This window comes from Vanessa atalanta, chromosome 29, assembly GCF_905147765.1.
Source record: "Vanessa atalanta chromosome 29, ilVanAtal1.2, whole genome shotgun sequence".
Taxonomy (NCBI): Eukaryota; Metazoa; Arthropoda; class Insecta; order Lepidoptera; family Nymphalidae; genus Vanessa; species Vanessa atalanta.
The window spans coordinates 3,728,537-3,740,766 of NC_061899.1; the positions used below are offsets into that span (position 1 = coordinate 3,728,537).

Genomic DNA, 12,230 nt, shown 5'->3' on the forward strand with positions numbered 1-12,230 from the left:
AATAAAAATTGTTCAAATTGTAAACAAAGTAGGTGGTTAATGATTATGTATGTATGTATGCATTACACAATTCCGGTAATCACATGTAACCTACAAAAGTTTTTTTATTTTATCGTTGTCATACGTATAATATCAGCCTTTAATAAAAAAATTAAACATTCGATTTAATTTTTTTTTTTATTAATATCAAATAATAATATTTGATATAAAAAACGTGGTATCTTTGATATGGAGTGCAAATTTTTTTTTTATGTACGTTGTCAATTTAATTTCCGAATCAACATTATAATATAATATGTATTATAAATATGTTTAACAATTCGTGAATCGGTTAATGGGATATAAATTACCAAAAATATATTATATCTAAAAATCAACTCGAAACCAATTACATTTTCACGTTGAAATTAAGCATCCGTCTACTGTACAAGACTAACTTGTTGATTTAGGATACGATCAAAATAATATCACAAGCTTTTAATTAACTTGCAACACTTGTTAGTATATGTCAAATATTCCGAGCTGAATTAAGAACCGTATCATAATATCGTATAAAAATCGTATCCTACATAATTGAACTATCCACATATATTCAGCTCCGATAAAAATGTTTTTTATTTTTTTATGATATGCGCGACCTGATTGTAATTCTACGTGCAGGATTGGCTCCAGACGAAAGGACTCCTCATCGATCAACGGCAGAAACGACTTTTGACGTTTAACATTCAGTTTACAATCGTACCTTTGTTTACATTTTGTACAGTTTAATATAGTAAATCACGTGACGTGACAAGTCTGTGATCTTCACAGATTACATCGATAATAATTATTGTAACCTTTGTTAACAAAATTAGATTTCGTTCAAAGACAGATGCTAAACAGTGTCTTTATGTTCACGATAAGGTAAATCCTTACATCCGTCTGGTGTTACAAATTAACTAGTTTTAAATATGTTTTTTCTATAAGACAGGATATGAATCAATATTACGTCACAAAGCGTTGTTAGGACAGACATTTTACAAGACAAACTATCCAGAACGGTACGAGTACGTTATATATACGTATGTATACATAGAAACGTCTAGAATCCTGTCCGTTTATTTCATTATTTCTCATATTTATTAAGCCTTCTCAGACTTGTAACTTCCATTCCGTATATGGTGAATGAGGCCGGTTCTTCAAACCTCACCTAAAATTAATATTCAACATAAATTAATTAGATACATATATTCGTAACATCCTGCAAATATTCCAAACCTAGGCTAAGTTGAAGGTTAACGCAGTCTCTCCTTTTGAGCTGCTCCAATTTCGACACGAGATGAATTATAAACTCAAATTCAGCATATCGCACCCCCGGTGCGAGACCGTCACTTTTGCAAAAACTTAAAAAATGAGTTAAATGCGTAATAAGTGTCCTGGAGCAACCGTTTACTTGGAGCAATAACCTTACTTTTGTAGTAGACATAGGTTTTGGCGCGAATCACGGCGACGCTTGGAGAATGTCAAAATTTTGAATGCTTCTCCTGAAAAATTGCATTGCAAAAGTGACGGTCTCGCACCGGCGCGGGGGCGCGATATGAAAAGTACTGCTTGCACGAAATTGAAAACACGACATTCGATTCAGATCTAATCACTAGCAAATCTCGATAAATAATTAATCTTGTAGTTTTCGCAATAAACATGGCTACCAACCTCCTTATCTTCATCTTTCTGCGCTTCGCCTTTCGATTTATCAGCTACTACAGTTACCTATAATAAAACAAATTAAATTAATTAATTAATGTCAAAGACAAATACAGATAGAAATAGAGACAGATATTTAAAGGAATATTACTGATTCAGTTAACTAAGAGAGACAGAACTGTGTACATATATAAATTCAGACAAAGCCATTTCTTTCATCGTTTAACGAAATGTACCATATTAAATCATCCATGTAAAAGTATGAACCATAAAATATGGGAATAAGGCATTCTCTCATTGTTAAGCTTATTTCACAACGCTGCTCCAATGGACTGGACTGGTGGATTCAATTGAAATTCTATGAAATTAACCAAGTGCTGCCCAATATAACAAAAATATGCCATAGTTTCAATTATAATTGGCATAAATGTTGGAACATTGGTGTACCAACTTGAAACGTCAAATATAAACCCTAGTATTGTGTTACATACGTCTTTTGCATCGTCGTCCGTTTCTTTTACAAGTGGCGGTATATTCGAACCTAATTTCTCAACCAACGATGGTACCTGAAATATATCAAATGGCATTTGATAAGTATCCTAGTTATCTAAACTATATGAAAGATACAAAAAAAACCTTGAAAATTATACTAACGTTCGAATATTGAGAGAAGCAAGCGCGAGCGTGTCCGATGCAAGGTGGTGCCACCGCGCGACCGTAGCGGTCACGATCAGCCGCGTCGAACATATAATACCCTAATAATGGTCAGATTAAGTTAACGCTTGAAAGACATCTACTTATCCCTTATTTACTCGTCCATCTCTTGAACACCACTCAAGTTGCTAAGCAAGTGAGCTTTTGAAGAGAAAATTTGACTACTCAAAAAAGTTGGATCAAGAAGTCAAACGATATATTACCCATATAAATAAACCTTTACTTCGTGTTCTTTTTTATGTTCTGACATTCTGAGGTTATAAGACTTTGGGAATTCTCATTGAGGCAAGAAAAAGGTTATAAAAAGGTTACAAGACTCATGCTCCTACGTATATAACCATATCTGTGTGCACAATTCATGATACAGGCATTTCCTTAAGTAGATTCCACTACGCTACCAATCCAATGAAGGTTGGAGGGTTCTTGAGATAAATGTAATGGAATTCCATGAACATTTCATGAAAGTTACGATAGTTTACTACCAAGCACGAGAATCATTTTGATTTCAGAATCTTCGGTAAGGATTCTAATCGTGGAAGATATAACCTCCATTTTGTCTTTAATAATAATGTGTACTGTCATACATATTTTCCTCAGCTGTAATATCGAGCCAACATTAACAGCCGGTAAATTTTCAACAGCTTTGAGGAGAAGGTTTGAAGCATGTTCCACCGCGCTGCTCCAATGCCGGTTGGTGGATAATCGAGCCATTTGCAAGATATTGGTTTAAAAATAAATATAAAAATACATCAATATATTAACACATAAACAAATTAAGGTGCACAGAGACTTTTCATGGCATAGGTAGGCCAACGGGAAATCGATTATCTGATGATAAGCGATCCACTGTCCAAAGACATCAGCGCCGTATGTAATTTGAAACATTCCTTTTCAACCTTGCATAATCAATGCACCACCAGCCTTGGGAACTGAGATGTTACACTCGGTCTTTCCCAAGTTCACTACACTCACTCACCAAAACGGAATACAACAACACTAAGTCACTACAAGTATTGCTGTTCGACACTTACCTCGTGGTGTCCTAAAGAGTGCTACAGCAAAATCACCTTTACCAGCAACGAGAACACCAGATTTCTCCTCGCGGAAGAACTGCATCATCTATAAATCAAAACCATTTTCTTACCACACACTATACCCTGTTCAAGTTAGCTTGATCTTTGTGACAGACGGGCTAGTGATGAGAAACAGAAGATATAACATATATAACAGTCGATGGAATGATGGAATGCGTAATTCAAATTAGAATTCAATTTTTTTTTTCAACTTATTTTTCTAAAAAGAGTTATATCAGCTAAAGAGACCCCAAACACTAGCCAAAGAGACCCTGACCAGAAGGTTCGTAGCAATAACTTATCAATGATCTTTAATAAGGATTTTTGTAATCGATATTTGTAGCAGTCACTGCCTGTTATCCGCGTCCCTACCGTCCGACCGATGTAACATTGTGCAAGCGTCTATTATTTTCAGCGTTTCTATTTAATTTTAACTTTGAAGCAATAATTTATAATAGAAAAAGTCTTAAAATTTTCGGATAACGCTTTAATCCTTAGGAACTTTTGTATCATAAGTATTTTTAAAAATGTTTTTACAATTTTTAAAATGATTAAATTAATAAAATAATATATTCGTCATTGCAAAGTTGTGTCGATCAAAAAAATTTACATCTGTCAAAAAGATCGAGCTATCTTGTGTACAAGATAATGCTGTACCCTGTAGGGTATGGCACACATACAACCAGCACAGTAAAGTATTGCATTACATATAGTTAACACAATATGCCACATTAAATATTTAAATGCAAATAACGTCAAAGGTTAACGATAATAAATAATGATAAGTTGAACATAAATAAGTCAATCCCAATCGATTTTTTAAAACAATGATGTTATGATGTTCGCGGAACAGACAACAGAGTTCGTAAGCGGACTGAAGTGGAGAATCGCGGAGAGAGGTGAGGCGAGAAGAAGAGATAAAAGAATATACAACTGTATTTAACCAACATGACTGTATTTATAGATGTTGAAAAAGAGTAACTACTGACTTTCTTGCCGGTTATTCTCGGTAGAATCTGCATTCCGAACAGGTGGTAGATCCACTTATACTCATATAGTTTGTTAAATGACGATTCAAAAGTGCTCGTAACAGCCTACTTGAATAAAGTCTATTTTTATTTTGATTTTTGATTGGAACTGTGATCAATGTAATGTGTTAGCGAAGATGGCAATTGATAACTATAAATTTAAGCGTCAATAGCGCAATAGTTTACGGGCCACCTAGAGATATAAAAAGTCGCAGGATACTGCAAGGCGTCAGTAGGGGGCTACTGACATCCCCACTCCTAACACAAGCGATAAGCTTAAATAGGAATATTAGTAATTCCTTTATATAGGGCAGTATCCTTTAAAAAAAAGAGAGTAGTTAAACAATCGACAATCAAGATCAAATTTTCTTCACTGGCTGAACCTGATTATAACTTAGCTAAATTTCACCCATTTCACACACTTCACCCTCAATTTTACCCACTCGATGGGTGGTTTAAAAAGTAGCCTATGGCCTTCCCACTCAAACTGTCTTAATACCAAATTTCATCTAAATCGGTTCAGCGGTTTAAGCGTGAAGAGGTAACAGACAGAGTTACCTTCGCATTTATAATATTACTATAGATTCAAGTACTTGGTGGTAGGGCCTTGTGCAAGTCCGTCTGGGTTGGCACCACCCCCACTCATCGATATTCTACCGCTAAACAACAGTAATCAGTATTGTTGTGTTCCGGTTTGTAGAGTGAGCCAGTGTAACTAGAGGCACAAGGAATATAACATCATAGTTCCCAAGGTTGGTGGCGCATTGCAGATGTGGCGTCCGACAACCTATGCCATAAAAAGGTAGGCTAGGAATAGTACCGAATTAAATGTAAAACTAAGATCGGTTTGGAAAAATTCTAAATGAAAAAATAAAATTCTACCATGAAGAAGCGGCAAGAAAATCAGTAGTTACTAATTTACCTAGATTACTAGAATTATTTTATTTTTAATTTATTTGATATTCAATGACAATACAGGTTACAGTTTAAGGATCGCCGCCTTGAATTAACCATTTTGTAATGAATTGATTTGTTTTGAAACTGTATAATTCTCCTTAATGTTTGTCTAGACTATTTTAGCTTCGATTTAATATTGAAACTAACCTCTTTGTGTTTTTTAATAGCAATCCACCCCAGCTTCGCACAGGTGCAATAATGCTCAGGGTCATATTGATCCATATTAAATACACAATGTATTTAAAGTACTTAATTGGATATGGATTCATGCTGTATTGCTTTGAAATCAATTCGTAAATAAGTCATTATTTCTCATAAAAAGTAAAGAATAAAAAATTGTTGTTGTGGGCTATTCCTACGGGATAGACATTTACCATCGCGGACTTTTTGCAGACCTCTTAAAGGTGTACAATACTGTATTACATTATTTTGATCTATCTCGTAGGGTTCAACCAGCGTTTACAATGTAAGCGCAAAAAATGTGTTTGTTTACAACGTCACATTTGAAAACTCTAAAATCATCAGTGTTCTCTACTAAATTATGCATGTATTATACGTAAAAACCTTCCTCTGGAATCACTCTATCAATTTAATAAATATGCATCAAAATCTATGCGTCAACTCTAAATCACAATCGCGAAATATACCGTCATTCACCTATTTTTTGTAAAAAATATTTCCATAAACCAATCCAAAAGGGTACTTCTTGACGACCGCATAAAATAATTCATAATAAAATAAATAATAATAATTAAAAAAATATAAAATATAATGAATTAATTTTAATTAAATAATAATTCATTTTATTTAAACACCTAAAATACCCCTCCCATGCCTACGGCTACATGAGCAAACGAAACCGCACCACAACTTAACCTCGCGCGATAATTTCAATGAGCACCGACTAATGTAGCCATGATCTGCGACATGTCTCTGGGGACCTTCCACGTATATTTTATGTCATTTTCCGAATATTATCACGGGAATTGTTCCTTTAATTTCATGAAGATCGTTCAGTGCTTCAGTCGTATTGGGATAGCAAACACAAAACTTTACATTTTTAAATTATTAGTCCGATTAAACTTAATTTAAATAGAATATCATTAGTACCATTTGCTCCAGATCATTATCGACGATCCCCTTCTGTCTCGGCTGGTACACGACGACGCGACACACGCAGTTACCAGGCGTATAGAACTTCCGCAAAACCTGGGAAGAATAATGCCACTATCATCACAGGAGTCAGGAATCCCGTTACTGTTCCGAGTCAAGAGTCTTAGAAAACAAACATAATTAGTGGAAATCACAATATATTTTGTTCAAATATAGTTAAGAGCGTAGTTTGTAAGCGTGGGAATTTATTTTAGAACACACACACATAGGTACTTTCCAATAATACAGTTGCATTATGCCGTGTATCGTACGCATCCCCGGAGACAATTAGTTGCTTGTTTTAGGTGCAACGAATAAATTAAATTTTCATTGCGCGTTCATGACGTAGGATTTATAAAAATACATTTAATTACGAGTAATGTATTAGCTATAAGGTTGTCACTCGCAAACACAATTATAAATTATTTGTTAGCATAGGGTGCGGTCAGAGTGCATTAAGATGCTTAATATACATTATGATTTTTATTGTTTCAACCGCATTTGTCTAACTAAACAATTAATATTTTCTGGATATTTTAAGGTTGGAAGGTATACCGAATTAGGGCGTAAAGAACATAAATTTTATAAATAAAAATAGGTAAATATGAATCAAATATTTTTTTTAACTAACAAAAAACTAAAGACAAAATACTTTTTCTTGGTTAAACAAGTCTTTATTATTAAAAATTTAACTACGTATTTTTATGAAATAATTCAATTAAAATTATTTTATATTACACAAAAATCAGGGGGGGTGGGCCGTTAATGGTATCTGGTCATGAAACGAACTAACTAAGTATAGCATCAATACACAATGGAATGTATATTAACCGTTTTTTCTAAGTACTATGCACTATTTTAATAAAGCATTTAAATAATTAGAAATTAACCAGACGAACTAAACGACATGATTAATGGTATGAGTTGGCGTTTGTTTTAAATTTAGAATTTAGAGATTTTTCTCTTCTATCCTGCTAATTTTTTAATAAGCAGGATAGTGCAAACATTACATTACATTCAGGTATATTCAGGTAATGTTCATCCTTACAATTTTGTACTTTTAATTCGACATTAGGGGAAAGAGGTTACCCTTCGTACACTTTTTAGATTTGATTTTCTTACTATGTGATTAATTGTCGTATTTACCTAGTTTATGTACTTAAGTGTAACAAATATATTATAGTTTGTTACAAAAAAGTCCAAAACTATTATAAAAGTAAAAATTAACAATTGCATCAAACGACACTCGCGTAGGGTGGGGCCCTTATGCTAACTTATCTATGTGTGCGTAGACGTTTCGCGAAATTATAAGACTCGGCTCCAAATAAAAACTGACGTGCTCTCATCTTGGGCTCTGGGGAGGGACTGAAAAATTATTGACAGAAATGTCGAATAATAAGTCAAAACCGTCAAATTATTTTCTCCATACTAAAAAGTATGGACGACGAATGCCATAAAGTAAGCAATATTTAAATAAAAATTACTATAATATTGTGTGATATAATAGAAATTGAACATGGTGAATATATTATTAACACTTTTGTGTCCCCATTTAACCAAAAATACATGTATAAACTAGCCGCTAAATAGCTTATAAATGTTAATAGAAAAGGTCGATTTTAGTATTTGGAGTGATGTTGACGATGAATTTACTAAGATATTGATATATATTTTATAAATATGATCCGGTGAAACTTGAGATATATCTATTCAGATACTGAATGTATTTTTTTATCCATAATCAATGCTTCAGTTTTAAGATATTTTGAAAATAGTAAGCGCTATTTTGGCGTTCCGCAAGGACTGTCCTCTTAAGCTTAAATGGTCAGTGAACTTGTGTAACTGCGAGGGACAATAAATCTCATCTATAAATAAATGTCTATGGGCGGTGGTGACTACCATCAGCAGGTCCATATGCCCGTCAGATTATTTATTTTTGAATAAAAAAATATAAAAAAATTACTTCCGTTATTGTATCAGAAACCAATTTGTATTGCTTTTATGACTTTTACTGTTTTTTACTTACTTTTTTTATTGCTTTTTCATTATGGGATAGGGGTATAGGGATATCGCCATGTATGGTACGATTTTGGTTATTGGACAAAAAGTCGAAAACAAATTTGAATGTATAGAATTTCAATTAAAACTGATTCAACATTCGTAGCTAAGATAACCTAACCAAAATCAGGGTGCCTTATAGCTGTGTATTATATATTATTTACTATATTATAATTTATACCTGTTCAATGGCGAGGATCTTTCCAGAGGGTCGGAAGTGTAGATAACTGTCCTGGTAGAGCTGATCTCCGCTTTCCAGTATTTGATCCAGAGTTGAGGAACACCAGCGACAGACATCCTCGACCCGGGACATAGCTACAGCCATTATCGAGCACGCCAGAGCCTTGGAGGAAATCAAATAAATATTAAACAAATGCAATTCATACCAAAATAAAATATATCAAAACTTTTATTTAATATTAGCATACGAATTAATATTTGGGTCAAAATTATTATATACTATACTACTTAACCGATGATTTCGGGTTCAAACCCAGACATGCACCGCTGAATTTTCATGTGCGGTGAAGGAAAACATCGTGAGGAAACCTGCATGTGTCTAATTCCAACGAAATTCTGCCACATATGTATTCCACAAACCCGCATTGGAGCAGCGCGGTGGAATATGCTCCAAACCTTCTCCTCAAGGGAGAGGAGGCCTTAGCCCAGGCTACTAATGATCCAAGTTAAACATATTCTAAATAAAGTTGTAACAAAAGTTAGGTAAGTAATTCGAGTTAAGTGAGAAAATTCAAACTAACTTGATTCCCCCTTGAAGCGTATGGGAACTTCCGACAGCTCATCGAGTGCTGTGCCGACAGGAACTGCGTGCCATCATTGAGCACCAACCATCCACTGGTGTTCCGTTGACCTTAAACATTTTCATGAGACGTTTGATATACTACCAATTATATACCTACTGTATAGTCTATTCCAACCAAAACAGGAGAAAAGCCAAATAAACAACATTTGACAGCAAATTGATATCTTGATTAATCTATGATATTTAATAACGATTTGCGAAAAAAATAACGTTTTGAACGTTAACGAAACTGTTATCGGAATTTTGGAAGTAAAAATAAAGTGGAAAAAAGTAGTTAAGTGTAATAATGTTTATAAAGTATAAATAAAGATATATTGATAATAAACTCTTAGTAGTGCACAATATACCTCAGTTATTAGCGAATCGCATGAAAAACCTAAAACTAAGATTTGTTTATCTTTTTTCCTACTTCCTTTGGAACAGGCTATACAAATGTTTCTTTACTAACTGCCTCGTTGATCCAAAGACATGATATGAGATCAGAGATTCCGAGGATCTGGACTCAAATACCAAGTCGGACCGATAAAAGATATTAAGTTTTTCCGTCGAAATATTCTCAGTAACATAGCCAAGTCTGGAAATTCGAAGTATGTACATTCCTGCGCCTGAACACTTTTCGACATTGACGTGTCGGTTTTGCCATCCCATCGGAGTATTAGAGTGAGGGAATAGAGTGTCCCTGTGCTTGGACGCACATTTCTGCACTATAAACCTATATATCCTGCGTAGTTGGTTGGTCATCCATGAGTCTGGCAGTAACCGAAATCGGTCAGACGACATCATATATTATTTAAAAAATATATCTAAATGCAAGATGCATGATAAATAATAATTCAATTGTACTCAATAATCTTAGTTGAATATCGGAAAAATGATTTTGTCTTAACTACCGAGATTTTTCGATACTACGGAAAGCATCCGAAAAATCTTACAATTCGAACCGGCAGTAAGTCTTAAAGAAAAAGTAGTAGTAGTTTAATCTAAAAATAATGACTATTCAATGGTGCTCACAAGATCCTAGTCGAATAAAGTATAGTTAGATTTTTCGATATAACAAAAACTAAAATTGAAACTAAACGAAACACTGAGACGTAACGTAGCCTGTGAGAATTTATGGAGCAATTTCCCATTCCTATATAACAATACGTTTAAATCCACTCTTTCCACAACAAATTTAGAACCTTTACTTTCCTAATGAGATTGTAAAGTTAATAAATTTGATTACAATAAATAAAAAAACAGTTCCTCAAAGTTCTCAATCAATTTATCTTTTGTAGTGTTGTACGGCTTATATAGTCAATTATTTTAGAAAAACTATTGAAGATGATATTATAAATTCGAAATAAACTATGTCTGTCCGCCTATCGCTCAATCACGATCAATCATTTGGGGACCCCTTGGGAAATGCGAGCGAAGCCACAGTATATGCAACTAGTTCATACAATAAATTTGGAACGAAGAATTTGTCATTGACATCATCTAACCTTTCAACTTCCCTTCTTCCTGATCCTTCTTCTCGGCGGCTCGTTGCGCGTCGACGCAGGTGGCGCTCCCTGGAGGATGCTTTCTATCGCCCTCGGATGCGCGACGCTTACTTCCGTCGATACCAATCTTCAAAATTTTCAATAATATTTACATATTTACTCGTCAAAATTATATACCTAAGTCGTTTATTGTATTTTATTATTGATATAATCACCACACATTTGACCTTTCAGTACTTTAAAGCCTAGGTCAAAAAGAAGCAAATTATTTTACTAATTTCTTTCTTATCTCGAATGAAAAACACATTTATGCATGCACGTATACATAATATTATAATATGTGGGGTATGAGATTCGGACGCCAGCCACTCATGCTGAAATACAATCCAAAAATCAACGGCACCCTTTCCGTCTCTTCGTAGGATGTCACGAGACCGCTAGCACGTACTAGCGTGTCATAAATTCTGGTAAAGGGAATCCCCTAGATCTGGCCGCACCTAAAGCGGTGGAATTCCTGTAGTAACTAATAGTATACCTTCTGTTACGAAGAGCACTGACCAAAGAATCCACGCAGTTAATACTTTTTTACGTTACCTTACTCGTTGCCGGTACAAGTTTGACTCCCGGCGGCGCTCGAACTAGAGGCGGATCGACTCCGCCCAGTTTCTTGATCGGCTGAATCGTGACCGCCATTGCGTATAATTGAAAGTCGTATTTAGGTCGCTCTGTGACCGGTACGTTTTGTAGATATCTATAAACACAAAAAAATTACTTGCTGTAATCCAACGGGAAAGTGAACCAATTCAGAGAATTCAAGTACAGGACGAGCAACTTTCCATGCGTTCTAACTCATGGGAGCGTCAATACTGCCAACTTACAAAAATCTACCATAACATTTTTATAAGCTAGCTTAACCCAAGATGAGTTAAAATTGGTTGCAATTCTATTGCTAAATGTCAATATATTTTTAGAGGTGTTTTCAATTCTTACATAACAGCCGAGATGCTGTAGCTGGCGTCGCATTGATGGAATATGAAGTGATTTATATTTTAAGTGGTACCAGTGTCAAAGATCAAAAGTTAAAACTCACGAGCTCACGTGACTCGTTTCGATCACAAAATAAATAAAACAAATGTGCTTTTACTCACGCAAACGCCATCATCTTTGCCGATGTGAACGTCAAAACGCAAGCAGCGCCATCGTCCTAAAAATTAGTCAACTACTATTATAACATAAACAAAAATACAAAACATACAAT

The 12,230-nt window shown here is 34.5% G+C and overlaps 1 protein-coding gene across 1 annotated transcript in view; it reads right to left on the reverse strand.

Moving 5' to 3' along the window:
- Nucleotides 1-938: 938 nt before the first annotated feature.
- LOC125075018 overlaps nt 939-12,230 on the reverse strand; it is a 42,853-nt gene continuing 31,561 nt past the window's right edge. Inside the window, exons 40-50 of the mRNA XM_047686559.1 lie at nt 12,121-12,176; nt 11,567-11,723; nt 10,973-11,099; nt 9,427-9,536; nt 8,847-9,008; nt 6,566-6,664; nt 3,429-3,516; nt 2,338-2,438; nt 2,175-2,249; nt 1,693-1,749; nt 939-1,189 (exon numbers count right to left, since the gene is read on the reverse strand). Of these exons, the coding sequence (XP_047542515.1) occupies nt 1,106-1,189; nt 1,693-1,749; nt 2,175-2,249; nt 2,338-2,438; nt 3,429-3,516; nt 6,566-6,664; nt 8,847-9,008; nt 9,427-9,536; nt 10,973-11,099; nt 11,567-11,723; nt 12,121-12,176 (1,116 nt within the window). The 3' untranslated portion in view covers nt 939-1,105. The remainder of the gene's footprint in view (nt 1,190-1,692; nt 1,750-2,174; nt 2,250-2,337; nt 2,439-3,428; nt 3,517-6,565; nt 6,665-8,846; nt 9,009-9,426; nt 9,537-10,972; nt 11,100-11,566; nt 11,724-12,120; nt 12,177-12,230) is intronic.